Consider the following 21527-nt stretch of genomic DNA (forward strand, 5'->3'; position numbering starts at 1 on the left):
AAAAACAAAGAAAAAACCATGTTTTCTGCAGTCTGTGGCTTAACATTTTTTTCCCATTCATCCCCTTTCAGGCATGATGTATCAAATGACTTTGAAATAAATATAGAAGTCTACAGTTTGGTATGTATTGCTCCCTGTATTGGACCCTGTCAAGAGGATGTGTAAGGGAGAACGATGTGTTGTACTTTCTTAATGCTTTTTTGCCTTATAGGTACAGAGAAAAGAAGCTCCAAGCACTGATAAAAAGAAGAAGTCAAATAAATCTAAGGTAAATGGAACACAAAATTCATTGTGTTGTATTTCAAGAGGGTAATGGGATAAATTCTTAAATCCCATACCAAGAAGACTAGGTTTCAGGAAGAACGGACTAACAGTTTAAAACAATCTGTTACCTGCTTTGGCTACTCTTGTTCTTTCTAAGAACATCTGTAATAACAGATGGGTTGTGCAGGACTGCAACTATTAGTGGTTTGGACATGTAGAACTTAGGGTCTAAAATATACTGGGAGACAAAATGAAGGAGAATTCTTTAATAGTTCTGCAAAATACAGAATAAATATATATACGGTATTAAATATATATGGCTGCCTCTAGTAGTGATTTAGTTTCTGTATTCTCCAATTTACCTAAAATCCACAAATCAGTATCCCCTACCCTGAAGTTCTGTTGATCCTAAAGATCAATTGATCATCTATAATTCTTTTTTCTTCCTAATGTTAAGGAAAAGCAATAGTTGCTTATTTTTAAAGTAAATGTTGTTTTAATAAGCTCTTGGAAGAAAACATTTAAATGTGAATAACATGCACATTTCAAGTGTTTGTGCTTCATTAGGGTTTTGTTAGCCCTAAACAAGCCAGTGGCTTTGTAGAAGTGTTTTTCATTTGCCATTCCAATAGTTGGGTGTGCATTGATTGCCTGTTTTAGGTTCTATTTCCTTCTTTTAAAGATATCTGTCAGTCTGCAAAAAAAAAAACAACAAACTGTGAAAAGAACTTGAGTGTCTTTCAAAGGTAATGGGATAAATTCTTGAATCCCGTACTGGATTTTAGAAATAGTGATTTCTTTTTAAAATCTTTATTTTCATTTTGCATAGTGAAAACATACTCTCATGTTATCATAGTATCATAGTATCGTGCGAGTTGGAAGGGAACTTAGAGATCATCGAGTCCAACTCCTGGGATTCGAGCCCTCTAGTGTAGCAGAGCGGCAGTTCTACCACTTGCGCCACAGGGGGGATTCGAACCCGGGCCCTCCGGTGTTGCAAGCGGCGGTTCTAACACCGTGCGCCACCGGGGGCACAATAAGACTAGTTAATAAGTCTAGGATTTGGCTTTCTTGTACTATATTTTACAGGAACCTTCACTTAATACTAAATGTTTTTGTGGCACTCTAAGTTGCTAACACAGGGCTAATATCATCTTGTAATTCTTTCATCTTTCAGGTTCAAGAACAGACACTTGCATAATTCTGATTTTTAATATACTATCTACTTTTAAACTTTGATACTTTCACATGAAAACATAGGTAATATACAACAAACTGGGCATTGAATTGCTCTATACTTGTGCTGTTATAATCTATTTTTAACAAGTTGCACTTATTTCAGGAAGGAAAGATGCACTAAGGTTGCTTTTTCGAGTGCATGCTATGCATTTCGAGATGTGTTGAGTCCGGGTTCAATAAGCAAGGACTTATAACAAGATCTAGCATCTATTTAAAATTAATTTAAATGCTAAGTCTTAAAATATTGTTTTCATGGTAATGTAATGAATGGTTACAGTAGCTTGAAATCCAAATGTATTCATTTTCTTGTATTTTTTTGCAGGTTATCACTCCAAAGAGATTATTAACGTCTATTACCTCTGTAAGTATGAATGTAATACCATAAGAAGCTCTGCGTGTAGCTTCCAAAGGCCATATTTCAACATGTGAGCCTGTATCTGTATCAGGCTTTCCATGTCCCTTAATTGAAACTATAACAGTGCATGTTTCTACCAGACTCTTCAGCATCAGCTCAAGAAAGCCATAAAAATTGGTGACAGCTCTAAATAAATAATGCTGAAAATATAGTTTGTACATGTTTATTTGGATTCAATTTCTAGTTATTTTTAAGTATGTAAAAACTTCAAAGCTAATTTCTCTGTAGTCTAGCTTAGTCTTCTTAGAAATCCTCCAACTATTTTCCCACTAAGCTTTTGTTTTTTTCTTTCTAGAAAAGCACCCTTCTTACTCCAGGTAAGCAAAATCTAAACATATTATACCAAGATGAATAAGCAGCATTACTATCAAAAGCAGTGCATCAATAAATAATACTTGTGTGTGATAAAGAGAAAATATTTCAATTTGTTAGTTGCCATTAGTAAATGGTACATCTGAGCTATGATTAGTGGAAGCTCTCTTTGCAGAATCAAAACTAACATCTTGTGTCTAATGCCCATAGTTAAAATTCCTCCTGTGAAAATGAACTCAAAGAAATTTTAAGTCTTAAATTGTTTTGACATCAGACTAATATGGAATAAATTTGGAAATTCTTGATTGTATGATCAGATTATAGAATTTTGCTTCTTTGTAGTGTTTTAACAATATATTTGATTCTGACACTTGGCAAGGAAGACAGCCACATCTCAGTTTCTCTAACATCACTGAAATGCGTTATACGCTTGTCTAACTTGCATGAGTTACTTGAGATAGCCTTAGTACAAACTGCAGCAATAATAATCTCATGAGCAAGCTCTGAAATGCCTACAAAACTGCTGTAGCTAGCCTGATTCCTGTGCCTGAGTTACAGGGCTTGTTTCTATTGATGTGGTGCAGAGAAATAGTTGTTCAAGTTCTGAAAACTGCAGTGTTAACACTTTAAATTTCTTCTTCTCAAGTTCCTATTGCAGGTCATTTGTGCTTTGCAATATGCCCCAGACTGCTCTTTTTTTTTTTTTCCTCTGAGGCCTCTTAAGATATTTTATCTCATTCTCTGAGAACGCTTCAAAGCCTTTTACCAGAAGAAATGATCTAGTGAGGAGGAATGGGAGCATACCAAGAATTGGTCTGAATGTGTTTCTGGGCTATGCTGCAAAGAGTGCTTCACTGTATCAAGTAGGGCACTTGCACAGTAATACTGATAGAACTTACACCTTGGAGCATCTTGGTTGTGTGCAGAGTTACCGCTTGACCTGAACTTTTCTCCACAGCCATGGCCAGTCCAGGTGGCCCTAATGCTGTACGCACTACTAATTTCGTCCTTGTTGGATCCCACAAGCTATCACTGTCTTCTGTAGGTCATGCCAAGTTCGCATTGGAAAAGGTAATGGATGGAGATTGCTGTGTTTGTAAGATAATCAAATACCACTAGAAAAAAGAATGAGTTTACTGTTCCCAGGCAAAATTCCAATTCTAGAAAATCTAGGTAAAAAATTATATGTGTGTATATATAAGCACACGGGTGATTTTACTGATATTAACTTTGAATGACTGAAGCATCATTTTAAGATGCATCAGAAAGAAAGGCACGCTATTACGACAGGTGCTTTCTTCTTTGTAAGTTCAGTGCTTAGTGTGGTTATGCAAAGCTAATGTCAGCGTTTGGTTAATGATTGCTGTCCCTGACAGAACCGATGTACAAGATTGACATCTTTGTGTACATAGAATTCATAATATTTGTTGCTTTTACTGTCTTACGGTGTTTAATAGCTTATTGCCGAATAAATAAATAAGTTACTGTGTTGTAATGATGAAGTATTTAAAGTTTTCTGCGTTTAAATCACTTTAAAACCTCAGTATGAATTTAGATAGGAGCGTGAGTTTCCTTTCATAGCCCAACTAAAGTTTTGTATTGATAGTCCTTTGTCCAAATAACTTCGTTGGCTCTTGGCATTACAAGTTATAAAAACTTCATTCTTAGGTTAGTTGAAAACTGTAACCTTGTAACATCTTAAACATTTATTACAATTGTTTTAGGTTACATCATAAAACTAGCTTAAATTAATTCACAAGATACTACAGTTTATGCAGGTACTGAATAGCAACTCTATCTGTTCAAATAGCAGTATCAAAATGAATTTTCTTTTAGAATAACTTGTTATGATAGAATTGCAACTGGAGCTTCTGGCAAGAGATGAGATTGTAAGAGCAGCGGTTTGTGCACAAGCTTAAAAACAAAATATCAGAATAATCTCTATTTGATTTTCAGAAGGTTTACCTTCTATATATAGATCCAGATTCCTCTTCTGAAACTGTCTGAGAACTTATAGTTGAATGGCACTGCTGTCATATAATTACTGACTTTGAGTCTTTAGCATAAATATTCTTCCTATCAAGAGCTATGCTTAAGTTTTATTTTGCATGTGGTTTAGTCATTGGAAACACCCTTGATCTGAGAATTATGGGAATCAGCTTTTAATTTATATTTGACAATCTGGATTTGAACAGTTTTAGATTCATCTTTAGGATGGAACACTGGGCAGGATGAGTACGAGCACAACATTCACCTAGATTTCTAGGGAAAACATGATTTAGTTAATTTTTTTTCCAGGCACTTAACTTCAACAACTGTGAATAAGAATCCCCCTTTTTGTTGGATAGATTTTGTGAAATTATGATCTCAGCAGACTTGTGTTTTTTACCTTGGCCTTTGTCTGTACTACACATCTGCTTGTAAACTTACTCCATATAGTTCTGATATGAAATCAACCACTAACTCAGTGGCTTTTGATGTTCATTCCTCTCATTTTTATATGCATTTCTAAAGTTCAGAGTAGAAAGGACAAAAATCTATTTCTCTATTCTTGTATAACTGTTCCCCACACCCTCTTTTATTTCTTAAGGTTTCTTTTTTTTTTTCCCAACACTGACAATGCTGAGCATATTTCTTTTTTCCATAGATGAATTTTGAAGGGGAGGAAAGAGAACTGTTGAGCTATATGTTCCGGGACAAGGTTGCTATGATTGCTTAGTTTATCACTAAATAGGAATCTGGCTTCCTACTGCATGTGGCTTATATGTCTGCCCTCTGATCTTCTGCATGCTTTAAAAATCCTTCTTTAGGACAAAAAGAGAAAAAGCTTGCAAGAGCTTGTCAGTAACCATAGCAAGATGCATGGAGCCTTTAAAATCTGAATTGTACTTCTTGTATCGTACAGTGCTGAGGATTCGTTCATTTAAAACATTTAGGGCTTTTACTTAACTAGTGTGTGTCTTGTCTTTCTAGATCACTAGAGGGAGGCTTTGAATCAAATTAATGTCTCTTAGATTTCCTGACCAGCAGTCTTTAAGCCAAATTCTTGATGAACTGCATGGAACATAAAATCAGTTGCTCTGCTGATGAGGGGCTGTGGAAAAAGACGCTAGCAACCTAAATATTGCTTTAACTCAACTTACTGTCACTGAGAGCAGTTCTAATTTTCTTCAAACTAAATCCTTCTTAAAGAGAACAAAAGTTTAGAAAGTACTCAGCGCATCAAAAAGTGAAGTTCATCTGTGCACAAATTTGCAATTGAATTATTTTGTTTGGTGCATGCATTATCAGGTTTCTAGGAATTATGTAAAATAGTGTACTTAAATAATTGATCCTAGGCTCTGAAAGTAGCATTATGTAGTTAACTGTCCTTGAATCTCAGGAAAGAAAAGAATGTTTTGTCTTTTCTTGAAATTAAGGAACTGACAAATTTAATGTCTTGAGGGTTATCTTGAAATTCTTCTGTTACAGCAAGCAAACTGTTTTTTTATGGCAGGTACCTGAATGACCACACCAGAATGCAAGCTGGCCTAGTCAAGGACTCTTCATTTAGCTGTTTATTCAACTGATAGCTTTCCCCCCCACTACCCTTCCCCCTCACTTCTACTCCGCTTTAGCCTGAAAGGGATATATTGCTGACTAGAATATAACCATCTTATTATATGAACAGGAGGATGTTCTGAGATTTTAACTGAAAAGTTTAGTTTATTATACAATCTTTTTGCTTTTTTAATCACACAGCTCTTTACTAATACACTTCTCAAAGTCTCCAAAGTGATATAAAATAGTATTACAGAATTTCTTGTTCATATAGCAACATACTATGTGTGCAGGAGTGCCCTGTATTTTCTTTTCCTTTTTAATTAGCAACTTCTCTTTTTGCCTGTAGAAAAAGGAAGGGCTGTGATTTTATTTTTTTTAAAATCTTTTTAAAATTATTATTCTTATTGATAGTAGTGATGGGAGCACTCATTGTATTTGGGATGCTGTGCACGGAGGGGCTGGGGGAAATCCAAAGTTAATTTTTGTTGCATGTTCTTCCTCAAATATCTTGGGAACTGAGCTACCCTCAGCCAGCCTCTGGTATACGATTAATCTACTTTCCTTAGTGGCTGAAGGTATGGTCTGGAATCTTGTTAAAGATGACTTAGCACAGGTTTTCAGCGCCTTGAGTGTTAGTCAAGAAAAACTGCTTTCATTGCTTATCCCCGTCTAGGCTTTTTTGTGTAAATATTTGAGTAGTCACAATTACATCAGTATCTACCAACAGTGCTTATGGCATCCAAGTACTGATACTTTCTGAGCTCACTTTGATGTTTTCTAAGCAGCTTAATGTCAAACTGAGGCAGAAGCTTGCAGAATGTGGACTGCTGCCATGTGTTCTTTATAACAGTGCTTGGGTTGCCTGTTGCTTCCAGATAGAAGCATGCTTGTTTGTACGTCCTGAGCAAACTAATAAGCAAAAAGTCTCTCAAACATTCTCAATGAACTTGAAACAGTCAGTGATTATTACTGTCTTGCTTGAGGCTGACCACTCTTTTCTGGCTGGAGGCCCTAAGAACATGACAATGCTAACATGCTGGTGTAGGTGGCTTGCTTGAGTTCTAGAGCAGATGTTGGAGAGTGTCAAAATTAGATGAGCAATTGTTCTACCTTTTTGCAGGTTCCTGTTTTGTCTCCTTTGGAAGGTCACATATATCTAAAGTTAAAATGTCAAGTGGACTCTTCCGTGGAGGAAAAAGGGTTCTTGGTAAAGTATTCACCAATTCATTCCTTGGAAATAACAGGTCTTACTAAATATACTCATTTCACATATGTGTTTGTGGTGATAGTTAAACTTTACAAAAGTGACAATATTTGTTCTTCCTGAATCAAACCCCAAAACCTTTCTAGTTTGTTGTCTAAACCAGCCTAAATTAAAGCTGTCTTTACTACTCTTCCCTTTTATTAATGTTTTAGCTTGTATACGTTTTGATTGTTAACAGCTTGCCTGTTATTCCAAACTTCAACTTCCTTCGATATAGTTTATACGTGACATAAGATTCTATTGCACTGCCAGAAGCTTTTTGGGAGATGAATTGGATTTGGTTTTTTTTTTGCTCTTATATGAACAGATTATCTCGAGCAAAAGATGCTTACTTCTTTGTATGCGCAGACTTTTACTTACTTTGGAAAATGCACTTGGGTCTAACAGATGGAGTTGTTGAGATTGTATCCAGCAGATGGCAGTAAATGTTATGAAAATACTTCAGCATGCCATTGAACCATCTTTATTCTAGTGTTTTCCTAATTCTTTTTCAAGCAATTCTGTCTCTTTCTTAATGAAGTCTGTTCAGCTTTGATTAGAAGCAAAGATTTTGTATGCTCGTAGTGCTTGATATCCCATGTTTTTGTATACTGTTTATAAACCACATTTGTTTACTTCTGTTATACATGAAACCTGGAGAATGGTGTGTGTATTAATTTTTTTTTTCCCCAAAGTGAAGGTTTGGAAACTCCCTGCCTTCGTATAGATGTATAATCTAAATTACAAAAAGTAGAAAACAACGCATGAAAATTAGTTGGAAGAAAATGTTTTGTACAAGTTCATGAGAAATCTAGGATAGGAGGTAGACAGTAAAATTTCTTTTGTAATACTAAGAATATGGGCCTTGAAATAAGCATAATCCTGTGTCCTAGGAAATAAACTGCCAACAAAAATAGTTAAGACAGTTTTCTAGTTTCCTTTAAACTGTGTGGACTCCTGAGTGTAGCCTGCAGAATAGCCAGACATGAACTTTGTGATCCTGACTTGTCAGTCAAGATGACTTAAATACACAGTCACAGTAGCTTGTTTTATGCTAGTACGTGGTTTGTGAACCACTGAGAAAGTATCTTTAATGTGTTAGTCTCCATTACCTAAAAATAATGGGAATGCTTAGCATTGTCAATATTAAAAATCTAGTCATTTGAAATAGCAGTGATGGGTGCATTTTGAGCAATAGGCTACAGTCTTGAGAGTGATAGCTTAAACCAATTTTCCACTCTAGCTGGAAAATAAGTATGCTATTAGAAGTCTCTCCTGGTAGGTATTTTCTCCTACTTAAGTTTACTGCAGTGAAGGGTTTTATTTGTACAACCGTTCTGTAGGAAAAAAAATGTGGAGTACAGAGCAAACTGAAAGTATAATGTTAACTCTTTTTTCTTTTTTACAAGACTATGTTTGAAGATGTCAGTGGGTTTGGAGCATGGCATAGGCGCTGGTGCGTGCTTGCTGGAAACTGTATATCTTACTGGACATACCCAGATGATGAAAAGCGGAAGGTAGTACTGTTCATAAAGCTCAAGACTAAAGTTCTGTAATACTTTATGCTATTTGCTGATCTTTTTTAATAACTAATACTTTAGGTTTCAGATAATGACATTCAGAGCATGAGATTCAAGCTTCTAAAGCTTCCTCAAGGAATCAGGAAAGCTCGTCTTTGTAAAAACAGCATATACCAGGGCAAAAGTAGAAACTGACTATTTTATCTGTTGGGAAACTGGGAAAGTAGTGGAAAATCTGTATTCAATTACCCTTTTAGCCTTGAGACTTCCTACTGTATTTGTCAAGTGAGTAATGCAGAGACTATTTAATTGAAATTGACCAAGTTTGTACAGGTTAATAAGCAGGCTGTATCCAGTTGCCCTAAATTCTAGACTAAACGTTAACTTTAACACTCACTATAGTGAAGAGTGAGATTAGACAATCTTTCTATACTGTGTAAGCATAGCTGTAATTATGGACTGTGTTATTTGCAGTTGCTGCTTTCTTGGATCTCTCTTTTATAGCTGAAATTGGTGCTTTTAAGTGGCTCTTGCATAAACCTGTGTTATTGTCTGGCTAATGAGCCAAATCAGAGAAGTTCATCTGTCACTAAGGTGAACCTTGTGTCTCCTTAGCTTTTCGTGCAATATGTGCTGAAGCATTTCCAGTTACTTTAAGCGCTGCTTTCAAGAGGGTTTTTCTGACTCACTTAAGCAATTTACCATTAAATACTTGCTTATTTGTTGGCACAGCACTTCTTCCCCTTGAACTGTGGCAAATACTGATTCTTAAGGATCTTCTATGCAAATCCAGATGCCTGAATTTAGTTTCTTTCCAGCTAACAAAGGAAGACCAAATGCTGATATTTGCCAAAATGTATCAGTGCGCTCAGTTTCCTTGCCAGGAGAGAGGAAAATAATCTGTCTACTATAATATAATAATTAAGAAAAACTAAATAATCGAGGAAAACTCTCTTCTTTAGTCCACCAAAGCTGCTTTGGTGTTCTTTCAGACTGTTCTGTTCTTGAAAATGTTCTAGACTTATCTTTCTTAGAGTGACAGTGGTATACTAAAAGAATGATACAGGTATGTAAAAGAATGTACCTGACTACTATCTATAGCAATGGTAGACTCTATCTTTAAATGTTTTATGGCTGTTTTACAACACATGGTAGACTTAGCTCAGAAATATCATTATTGGGCAATTATTGCTTTAAAGATGACATTTTCTTACATGTTAGTAATAAACATGATGATAGATATACTTTTTCCTAACGTAAATAAAAATAGCAAGCTCTTCCTATAGAATCATAGAATCACCAAGGTTGAGAGAGATCCACAAGATCACCCAGTCCAACCATCCACTCATCAGAACCAATAGTTCTCACTAAACAACGTCTCTCAACACAATGTCCAGACGTTCCTCAAACACCTCCAGGGTCGATGATTCCACCACCTCCCTGGGCAGCCCCATTCCACTGCCTGATCACTCTTTCAGAGAATTAGTATTTCCTAATGTCCAGCCTGAATCTCCCCTGGCACTGCTTGAAGTCATTCCCTCTAGTCTTTTGCTCAAGAGCTGCTTGTGATGTTGCTGTTGTGTAATGTGTTCTGTAGGTGTGGTGAATTGGAACTGAGGTCTGTAACTAACTTTAGGAGTACAGCTGGACGTCTCTCTATAGTCAGTGAAAAGGGATAACCACCGTGACAATTAAAATGCTCTTTAAAAGTGTCTAGCCATTAACTATAGAGGGAGCTAAAGCAGATGGTCTCTGCAGTAAAGTGCATTAGTTGCATGTTTAAAGATGAGTCCATGTGCTTATAGACTCTGACAGGAATGATGCAAGCATCCCTAAAGTGCTTGCTTTCTGTAGGCTTTGATAGCATTTGCTCAATCAGTTTAGATTTTATGAAGTTCTCTTGAATCTGAGAGTTTAAAAGCAAAGCTTCTCTTGAAGAAGTGCGAATATATCTTTCTGAAGTCTAAGCCTTTGAGGGATAGATTTATTAACTGTATTGTATATAGAAAGGTATATTCCATTGTGTGTGTTTTGCCCCACCTATGGCTCTTTTCAGTGTGGAAAGCAGAATATTTCTATTTACTGGAGGAGATATTTCATTTAATAAAAAAAAAAAAAAAAAAAGTTAAAACATGATCAGAATTATTAATCCTGGTAGTATTCTTTACTGATGAGTGAACTTGACTTTCAGCATCCTTTGGGCCGGATAAACTTGGCTAACTGCACTAATCGTCAGATTGAACCTGTCAACAGGGAGTTCTGTGCCCGTCCCAACACTTTTGAGCTAATAACTGTCCGGCCACAGAGGGAAGATGATAAAGAGACTCTTGTCAGCCAATGCAGAGACACACTCTGTGTTACAAAGTAAGTGGATAAAATCATTAACCTCATGTAGTTTATGGAAAGGGGGGGGGGTTGTCTTGCCTCATGTCATCGTTTTAATATAGCTTTACAATTTTGGCATGCCAATGCAGAACTCATTTCAATGTTTAGATTTTGGGGATCACACTTAAATTGTTTTTTTTTTTTACTTTCAGTCATGTTTTGTCTTATTATCACACTTCAATCTTCTGGAAATTATGACTGAGTTCTTTGTTCTTAAAAGTAGAAATACCAGGTGGTTTAGTGAGCTTAGCAGAATTCTAGAATACTTGATTTCATTTTTTACTTTGTCATTTGGGATGCTGTAGATAAGCTTGGCCTTTTTTTCTGAATCTACGTAGGTAGAAACGTGTGGAGATATCTCATTCATTGAATTCTTTGCGTTTTAGGAATTGGCTATCTGCTGATACTAAAGAAGAACGTAATCTTTGGATGCAAAAGCTAAATCAAGTTCTTGTTGACCTTCGTATGTGGCAGCCTGATGCTTGCTACAAACCGATTGGAAAGCTTTAATCACAGGAAGGAGAGCACGAAGAAAATACCTATGCAGAAGGCCATGTGAACTAAAAAAGAAAATAAATAAACCTCTGGAAAGTCATCTGGATCACTTAAGCTTTAAATTTGAGACAGTACATACCTTTATATGTTATGCAGTATTTTTGTTTCACTTTAAGGATTTTAAAATTTTTGTTCTTTTATTTCATAGCTCTTGAGCATAGTAAGAAGCAATTAGATGTTTCTAAATGTGCTAAATATTTATGTAACTTTTTTTGGGATGTGTTTTTAGCTAAGTACATTCTCTTCTTGAAAAACTAAATTATTGCAGGAAATCGTACTTCAGGGGTCAGGGCTGAGGGAAGCTGGTGAAAACACAAACCAACTCAGCTCCCTGAATGGGTAGTTCAGAGTTCTCCAAGAAGAAAGGTGCTGAAGCAGGAACTTTTGTGTTGAAGGTCTTTTTCATAATGATCAGGCATAGAAGTTAATAGTAAATTTTATTCTAAAGCATACAGTATAGGCATTTCTTGCTTGCACAATATCCTTGTGGTCCAAACAGGAGATATTCACAATACTCATGCTTCTTCTGTTTTGGATATTTTTGTTGTTTCTTGTACAAACTGGTATGGATAAGTGTATGACGTGTATACTATGTTGTTTACAGGTGTGGAATTATGTAAGCAGTATATTGCACTTTGATAGAAATGAAAGGTCTTGAATATTTTTGTTAGGATTGCTATATTAAAAATGAATAAATTTAGCTTTAGGGTTGTGTACGTTAGTATTTCCTGGACCTCACAGTTCATACAAGCATGAATTCTACTCCATTTGAGAGCCGGGAATAGGTTGTAAAATAGCTTTTTCTATAAGACACTATGAAGCTGCTATCTACCAACTAACACTCTGGCAGAAAGTATGGGTCTTCCTCCTGCCATGAATGTCTGTAATTGCATATAAAAATATTACTACAGACCCATCATAAAATGCCAGAGCTACTCAGTTAAAATCTGCCATTTTTCACAGCTTATCACTGTTCTTAGTGAAATAGTATCCCATTACCCTGCTATTACAAAAGCAACAGTGGAATATTTGTTTAGCTGTTGTATTTTCACACTCGAAACACTAAATCCTGTTATCTTAAACTGCCACTTTTGTACTTCTGCTTTTAAATCTACTTTTTTTTTTCCTGTTGTCTTCAAATATTTCCAAATTATGTACTGAGATTTATTTTATCCTTTTAAAATAAAAAAAAATAAAATGCTATGTAACTACTTTTAATGCCATCTATGCATTTGAGACACTAGTTCGTAGGGTAAAGAAGAAAAGATGAACTCCACATAGTGTTTGGAAAAGGATTCTATTCAGTGTATGCATCTCCAAACCTTTATTTGGGAAGATAATGTGCTGCCTCAGGGGTACCTGGCATTGCGTTTTGCTGTGGGAGAACAAACTATTTATGGGCAGCTTACCATGAACTGGTTGGAATATTACATCTGGATATAGAGGCTGCTAGAGACGAGCAGTTCAAGTGCAACTAGGAGAAATGGTTCTTTTTTTCTTATGGTGGGGACTTGGCAGCAGAGTAGCAATACAACATAAACAGAGGAAGAGTGAATTTAATCCACGGATACATGGTAGACCATCCACTTACTGTATTCCTCCAATGAGATGTTAAAATCATTAGATATGGAGCAAGAATCCATGAACATAGAAATAAGTGGCATACTTCTGTTTAGCTTAAGTGGACTATTAAACATTGTTTAATATTCTCAACAGGGAAATATGTCACCTGTTACAGTTTATGCAAGATGGCCTTGATGGCACTTTCCAAGCACAAGCTGCAAGCGATGGTCACCTGTACTACTGCAGGCAGAAGCATGTGACACGAGCTTAGCAGAAAAATCTCCATTTACACCGATGAACCTTCTCCCATCTTGCATTTTCCCAGTTCTAGGGGTGAGCAGTGATATTGTTTTTCAGAGATGATGGCAGTGGTGGTCTGTTCTCTGAGCACTACAAGGTAAGCATGAGGGAACAAGGAAAATGCTGGTGTGAGGGGAGTAAGTTCTTGCGTTAGTTTGACTGCTGGTGCATTAAAGCCTTGATGAATGTTGAAAGCAGAAACATGAGCAGTCATTCTACTTAACATTTGTACTCTTAACATTAGAAAGTGTTTGTATTCATTCTTCTGCATAGACCATGCAGGGCTTCCAGGATTTTCTCTGTTTTTGTTAAAGTGGAAAGCCAAATACAGCTATAGGGTTTGAAAAGGTTCAGACAGAAATGTCATGGAAGGGTAAGAGGTGTTTGCTCTACAGGTTGGAACTTTCTTGTATTTAGTTGAGCCTTTTGGAAGAAGCCAAACCAAGGGCATTCAAATAGCTCTTGGTAGATATAGATGTGACCTCTTTATCTCAAAAGTTACTCAGATGACAAAGCATTAAATTCATGTAAAATACGAATGGGATAACTAATAACATTTGTCATAATCACTCAGTCTAAGCATCAAAACAGTTAAGGGAGCAGAGAACAATTCATCATGTGCTGCTGCTTCAGATTGTCAGAATCAGCTATTTAAATATATGGTGTTCAGTTACCACTGTTTGATGGTCGATGATGTAGATCTTTGGCTGTTTAAATATTTCTTTAAATAACAGATGCAGACGATGGCTTAAGGACCCCCCAGTTTCTCTCTATTTGCAAATAGTTACTGCTTTACATAATAATTTTGCATCCAGCTTGATTTTAATGCTGAACTGCAGAGTTTGCTGCTGAGGCATGAGGACAAGGTTTGCTCAGGGCTCCTGCAGCCAAGGGTGAGCCTGTTTTGTGAAGTCCCTCAAGGACTGCATCAGGCATAGAGCAGTAACACTGCTAGGGCGAATCTGAGAGCTTTGAGATTTGCCTTTGGAGGTTTCAGGTCTCTGGATTGAAAGGATGTTCTGATTTTGTTAGAAGGCTTTTTCTGTGGTTCACAATTTCCTTGTTTACTAATAAGAAATTCTACAAATGGAAAGTGCTTTGCTCTGGGCAATGAATCTTTTTTTTAACTTGAGGAAACTTCATTTTTCACTAGCTTTTATAACTCCTAATTGACATTATTAAAACCTAACCTAAAATGGAACACAGCCATTTGCAATGAGATTGCCTGAAAATTTGGTTTCTAAACACATGCTGTTTTCTTTCTCCTTCTTAATTGCTTCATTTCCTTATTGGTGTATAGGAAACTACCTGACACAATTCCATAGGCGGCATTGTCCTATTGTATTTGATCTATAGCAAAACCAGGGGTGGATGCACTTGATTTTTGTCCTGGTGGTGTTTTTAATGAGGGATAGGAAGGCTGGCTTGGCAAGTGTGTGTTGAACACTATGCTCTTTGGCAGAGTGGCAGATGGGTTTCCTTTTCCCACCTCTAATGCTTGACAGTGGAGGCATGTGTGAGAAAGAATGGGTTCAAACTGTTTCTTGGGATACAGTGGATATTCTGATAACACCTAAATGCCTTGAACAAATTGGAGCGTTATTAGTAAGTGTAATTCAACTAAGGAATTAATTTCCTCTTGATTTCCTGAAACGGGTAACTAGAATATTTTTATAAATGTTAAAGGTTGTCCCGTAGGTCCCATAATAAATGGTGCTGCATAGACTAAAGAAAAAAAACAGGGAAGAAGATCCATAATACATTCAAGTTCTTGTCTGCCTATTCAAACTGCTGAGCAGATGTACCTTGTGCAGATATGGCTGGTGCGCTCAGGCCCATGCACAGCCACCTCATTCAGTTTGTCAAGCAGCCCCAGGGCTGAGTCACAGCTGACATGGCTTTATGCAGAGGACGCAGAACAAAAAGCAGACCAAGTACATCCGAGCTTTGGCTAACTCTGATGGGTTCAGTCATGCCGTGCTAGCACTTTCTATTGACCATGATTTTCCCTGTGTAATCAGTACAACTTTATGCAACCAGTAGGGCTGCTAGTAGAGCAGAGCTGTCTCTCATTCTGATTGACTGGGTTTATTGTTGTTGTGGTAGTGAGTTCTTTCTCTAATTTTTTTCTACAGCAATATTGGGTGAGCTGGTGTAAAAACCACTTCTTTTTCTCAGTCTTCAATTCTACTTACAAATCGAAGCAGGTAAGAGCTACCCATTACCTTCAGTGATTCCTGAGGGCATGCCTGCATAACAAGCAGGAGAGAGCATCTTGTGTTTGTTATGAAGCAAAAGAGTGAAGATGTGTTAGAGCTTTAAAAAGTAATCTGTTTTAAATACATTGCAGGTTGTAAGGTTACCAGCTTGTTACTGGTGGAGAAGAGAACGTGTGCTCAGGCTGACCTGATGCTGCCAGGCAAATCTAATTCCTATTGCCTTGTTATTCCTGGCACACTTTAATAAGCAAATAGCAGCTAAATAATGTACTGCCAGTCTGGGCAATTACACGTACAAAATTTATAGTAACAAAATGAGTCAGGTGCCCCCCTGTCCCTTTTGGGATCAGATTAGCTGTTGAAACAGTGCAAATGGAAAGGCCAGAAATGATGTTCTGCAAGGGCAACAATGAGGTTTGCTCTATGTTGAAAAAGCTTCTGGATTTGCATACTGGTTACAATAAGCGCTCTAGCTGGCAGGTATCCTTTGATTTTTATTTTTGAAGCTCCACAGAAAAGCTTGCCTACTTGTGCAGGTGGATGACTTTGCGGTATGAGATGCAACACTGAAAGGATTGCAGTCATGCTAACTTCAGCTCTGTTGGCTCTTTGTGCTGCTATTTTGAACAACAAAAAAAGAAGTTTGGCACTGATAACTTGCTTCCTCTTCTCTTCTTTCTGTTTTTCGGTCTCTAACCACTCTGTTTCCTGGAATGTACTGGGAAGCGCCACCATAAGCCGTGGCTTCATCAATCTGGGAGTCAGTGTCCACCTTGATCTTTGAATATAGCTTCAATCTGGTCATTGAATGGATTCTCTTTTCCAAGTACTTGAGGCCATTCGTGTAGCGCCTTCTGCCAGGTAATGCCAGTTCCCAGGGCTGCAGCAATCTGCAAACATCACAAATAATACTGTCAGTTTCTTGTGTCTCTACAACGTAGGTAGTTCATACCAGCACTAAGGAGTCCCCACCAGAAAGAAGACTCCTTTCTTATATTCTCATAGAATCATTGATGTTGGAAAAGATCATCTAGTCCAACAGTCAACCCATTCCTAATGGTTTCAGGAACGGTGACTCCACACCTCCCTGGGCAGCCTGTTCTGATGCATTACTACTCTTTCTGAGAAAAAATGTTTCCTGATGCCCAAACTGAACTTCCCCTGGCATAACTTGAGGCCTTTTCCTCTCATCCTATTGCTGCTACCTGGGAGAAGCGGCTGACCCCCACCTCACCACAGTCTCCTTTCAAGCAGTTGTAAGAGCAATAAAGTCTCCCCTGAGTCTTCTCTTCTCCAGACTAAACATGATGGACTGTAACCTCAAAAAAAAGGAAAGTTCAATCCAGGTGCTTGAACAGGGGAAAATCCATTTGAGCGGTAAAAATAGTATATATCTGCACCTCCCTGACCACTGCAAAAACTAGAATTATCAACAAGTGCTAATTTCTAATTAAGTGAAAATTAAGAGATGACTCCAAAAGTTTCTTTCTTTAAGCTGTAAATTACTTACGTTCAACAGTTCTTTTTAAGGATGAGAACGTAAGCGCAATTTGCAAGCACAAATTTCCACCTTCTATTACTAATATGATGTCTTTGGTCTTAGCAAATTATTTTCTCAGCTACAGGAAAATGGAGAGGTGATAAACACAGGCAGACAGGTCTCCAACAATTTCCTGACACCCAGGATGTCTGGGCAACAAACTTCTATCTGAAAGCCATAGGATCTGACTTCTTTTCTCCGAACAATTAGGAAAGTTTTTCAAAAGCACTGCTTGGATATAATGCATAAATTTCTTGCCAGTCCAAAGGGATTCAAGCTCTTGATTTCCTCTGATACTTCTAATAACTATTCACTCTGATATCCTATAAAGAAACCCTAGGTGCTGGAAAAAAGAGGTCCAATTATATCCAGGTTCAAAACCAACCACCTCTGATTCTGTGAGTTCACAGCTGCTGCTGGTCGCCTTCAGAGCCTTTTCCCAGGAGAGCTGCTGGAAAGTGGTAAAACAGTTCTTCTCGCTATCAGAACTGCTCTGCCTTTCATGGAGTGTTTGCCCTAGAAGTTAATCACTAGAGAGAAATTGTTTCTACTGTATTGATAGGGTGAAAAACATCAAGGGCAGGAGGAAGGGAAAGAGGAAACAGCCTGATTCGCCTTTATACAAGATTTCACACTTTGCTTAAATGCATTTCTGTTTTAACTTTGACAATTGCATAAATCAACCCTAAAGCTCACACTGACGTTAACCATGAGCCTTAAATAGGGCTAAATGAGACTTAAATAGGCAATTTTGTTAAGTGCCAAGGTGGCTTCATAGAACCAAATTGTTTGAACTAAAGTTTCAACGTTTGGGAACAGGCTGGAGCCTTTGAGGAAGTTTTATACGCTTCTTTGTAATGCTGTGCTTTTGAAGTGACGATGGACCTGGAGAAGCCAGGAGAAGAAAACTTCCTTTTATTGGAAGCTCATGCACAAAAAGGCACACCTGTGGGGTAGAAACTCTTAGACTCTTGTCGGTTGTGATCTCATTAAGCGGGGACATTGGGGAGGGGAGAGGGATAGGGGAAATTGTGTAACACAGTGTCTGTTCTTGGGGCAAATTCCTAACCCAAGAGTTCTTCTGGGACACCCTATGCTTCCGAATGGCTGAGATCCATCTGTGTCAGAGGGATCTGTCCCGGCATGGGAGTCTCCAACCCACCTTCACGAGTCCCTGAGCCTTCCTATGCCTAGTGATTTTGTTTGCTTTTGAAACTAACATTGTCTTTTCACGATGTACCCTCTGAAAATGTATCACAGGAGGTGTGCTCTGCTGTGTTCAGTCTGCTGTTGACCGCAGTTTAAGACACACGTACTCAAAATGCCCTAAATTGTGCAGGTCCTGCTCAGACAACAGTTCATGCGATGCTGATGGTTTGGATAATTTACCCTGGATGAGCAGTGAGGCACAGACAGAAGGCCTCACAATTGTAGGCCCTTTTTCAATCCCAAACATCTTGTGCTTTTAGGCCAGCCATAACTCACGTGGTTTCTGTGACAATGATGGTGATTTTCTATGAGGCTGACAAATCCCAATCAGCCTTTAAAGCAAATGCTGCCCACATTCCTCATGTAGCCCTGGGTCACCATGACTGGGAGGTTGCTATGCTGTGTTAGCAGCTTCTGGTTGTTTTCTTCCTTCTGCACAAAGATGGGGATGGGAACACTCCTCAGCAAAGTGTAAATACACAACTGATCTGATATGTGTTGGTTTCATTTTTCCTTTCTTTTTCCTTCTTTTTTTTCTTTCCTGGCTATAATGCGTTTAGCTCAGACTTAAAGAAAGAAAAAAAGGGAGAATCTAATCACAGTCAAGCTGTGCTTTCCTGCCTGTACATAATCATTAAGACTCTTCCAAGCATCTCAGTTTACAGTTTGTGATGCTCAGGGCTTTCACATTCTCTGCGGTAACTTCGTAAAAGCAAGAAATGAAGCAATTTGTACGGGATCCTGTTGAAATGCATGGCCGTTCCATACAAAGAAAGCCATCAGCTGTTCCAGAGAGAAGCAACGTCCTTGAAGCCATCTGGCACTCAGGGTGGTTTGCAGTGAGATTTGTAGAATAGAAGAAATGCTGAAAAGCTCCCTTGGCTCCCCCTGTAGTCAATGGGAAGAGAAAGTCGGATTTCTTCCAAGGGCAACTGAGCAGGACCTGAGGGAGCGCTGTCTCAGAGATTACTCTACAGGGATCTAAAGAGGACCGAGTTAAGTGCCTTGATTTTAGGCGTTAAATGGTGTGATTTTTGTCTTCTTACAGCCTGATCTGTGAGTTTTGGTTAAAAAATAAAATGCTCTATCAGATACATTCAGTTACACCACTGAGTTATTGTTTTCTGTCATTAATGAGATACCAGATAAGGAGCAAAGAAAACCCAGGGGCAGAGCTCAGACTTCTGCCCAAAGGAGTTTCACTACCACTGGGGATCAATCATGGTGTCCCTCTAGCAAGAGCTAAAATGCATACGCTTTCCTCAGAGTGCTGCTCACTTCAAACATTTGTGAATGTTTCTCAAGTGCTTTGAGAAAAATGCAGCAAAATTGTCCAGGCAAGGACTTATTTGTCATATTTATCTGCTGAGCTGTACGTGACGGGTGAGGAATTGCTGCAGAGATGGAGGTAAGAGACCTCAATCCCTTGGCAAGCCACAGGGTGTCAACTCTCTTGTGCTAGGCGGCATTAAGTGGAGTTAAAACTGTACCTGGCCAGAGGCTGGTATGAAGTCAAACTTTAAATTAAACTTGTATGAGGAGTGAGCGAGTTGTTTGTCATCCCTCTCAAGCTTACTCTTAAAAATCATGCTGTGCTCAAATTTCCCCTGCTTTGTACCGCAAGAGCTGTTCGTTCAGAGCAGAGTGCTGTGTCTCAGCCCAAACAGTGCTGTGTTGATAACAGGCTTGTGTATAATAGCAGGAAAAGAAAAATGGATTTAACGTGGTGGATGTTTGGATAAGGCTAATTAATAAATCCTAGAAGGGAAGTAACTCACTTGAAGTGAGGCATATCTACAGCTGGCACCTTGACTGTATGGGAAAACGTACCTATAAAAGCATTAACGTCATCCTAACAGCAGGAGAGGGAGACGGTAATGACTGTAGGATGCTGGGACTGGGGGGAGAAAATACGGCAGCAGTTGGATGTGTGTAGGCTTGCAGCTGCCCTTCCATGCCCTTCTGTCATTTCCTTCTAGCTTGGGAAGGTTCCCTTCAAGACAAATGCTTGCTGGGCTCCATGCCATACCACCTTGCAGCATGTGGGCAGGAGCGTGTTGGAGAGGCTGTGACCTGGTGGGCCTGGCTCCTGTGGTGGCCTCTCGCTGGTGGCCAGGTACACCCTCAGGTTAAGGTGTAAAAACAGCCACAAATAGCTTATCTATCTGCTCACCTCCCGACTCTCTCAGTACGCAGTTTCCCCAGATGGCAGGGTTGGGAATGGGGTTGATTTCATCACTGTTTTCACAGCCGTTTCATTTGCCAAGTTTTCTCTAATTGCTTCCTTTCAAAAGGCCGGCAGAAAAAAATCTAGACAGGCTTTCCCAATATCCTCGGGCTGTAAACTTGTATCTCCCTGTAGCTATCTTGTGGCAGTGCCTGGTGGCAGAGCTGACATGAAAGAGTTCCTTTGGAACGGGAATCTTTTGTGGCATAGCAAGGGTGAGCCAGACATAGTTTTGCTTCACCTGATATCACAGACGTAAAGGATACCAAGGAAAACACTTATTTTGGCTTTGGATTTGCCCATGCAGCTCTCCGCTGGCTGAAGAGACAGTGGGGAAGCTGCTGAAATGCAGCTTGGAATGCAGTTCTTGGAATGCGTGCCCAATGAAACGTTCCTCCACTCTTTCCTAGGAGTTCTTTTCTATTAGCATTGCATTGGGTTACTTGGTGGTGGTGTGGGAGTGAACCTATGTGGGGTGTTGTCACCCATCATAAAACCATCTCCTACATTCTTTTGAGCATGGGGAACGACTATGTAGCATTGTCATTTGTGGGGCAGTCATACAGTTTTATGCAGGGTGGTACTGGGAAAATGGGACACTCTTTTGCTTCACTTTTCAAATCTCAAGTATGCATTTGTTTCCAAATATGTGTGTGTTTGAAACCTGAAGCTATAGAAAAAGAATTGATTTGTTGCAGTTGATCGCAGGATTTACAAGCTGATTGCTCTTAAAACATTGTTCAGGTTCAGAAAGGAGTACTCCATAAGCTAACGTGGTTAGCACAAGACCAGTGAACCCAAGCATGAGGTGACAGCTGAACTGCTATTTCTCCTCTCCTTTCATCCACTTCCCTTGCCACCCCTCCTTGGGGGCAAAAAAAAATGGGGAGAGAAGTTCTTCATATTACCACAGAGCATAAACCAGTTTACATGTATAGCTTCAAAATGAACCCTTTGATCTGGGATATGCTAGGGGGATCTGTGGCCTTGGAG

The 21527-nt window shown here is 38.6% G+C and overlaps 2 protein-coding genes across 4 annotated transcripts in view; one reads left to right on the top strand and one right to left on the bottom strand.

The window, feature by feature from the left end:
- The window catches only part of ANLN (anillin, actin binding protein), a 28681-nt gene extending 15991 nt beyond the window's left edge, over positions 1–12690 (top strand). The window contains exons 16-25 of one of the 2 annotated variants that reach the window (XM_072328234.1): positions 72–120; positions 212–268; positions 1826–1864; positions 2214–2235; positions 3189–3301; positions 4878–4931; positions 6894–6980; positions 8426–8533; positions 10728–10900; positions 11308–12685. In XM_072328234.1, coding sequence (XP_072184335.1) covers positions 72–120; positions 212–268; positions 1826–1864; positions 2214–2235; positions 3189–3301; positions 4878–4931; positions 6894–6980; positions 8426–8533; positions 10728–10900; positions 11308–11431 — 826 coding nt within the window. In that variant the 3' untranslated portion in view covers positions 11432–12685. Of the gene's footprint in view, positions 1–71; positions 121–211; positions 269–1825; positions 1865–2213; positions 2236–3188; positions 3302–4877; positions 4932–6893; positions 6981–8425; positions 8534–10727; positions 10901–11307 lie in introns of both variants that reach the window. The other variant, XM_072328235.1, reaches the window with a different exon arrangement.
- A 326-nt stretch (positions 12691–13016) lies between these two features.
- The window catches only part of AOAH (acyloxyacyl hydrolase), a 65763-nt gene continuing 57252 nt past the window's right edge, over positions 13017–21527 (bottom strand). For both annotated transcript variants that reach the window (XM_072328237.1, XM_072328238.1), the window contains exon 22: positions 13017–16448. In XM_072328237.1, coding sequence (XP_072184338.1) covers positions 16320–16448 — 129 coding nt within the window. In that variant the 3' untranslated portion in view covers positions 13017–16319. The remainder of the gene's footprint in view (positions 16449–21527) is intronic.

The sequence above is a fragment of the Excalfactoria chinensis genome, chromosome 2 (genome assembly GCF_039878825.1).
Source record: "Excalfactoria chinensis isolate bCotChi1 chromosome 2, bCotChi1.hap2, whole genome shotgun sequence".
Taxonomy (NCBI): domain Eukaryota; kingdom Metazoa; phylum Chordata; class Aves; order Galliformes; family Phasianidae; genus Excalfactoria; species Excalfactoria chinensis.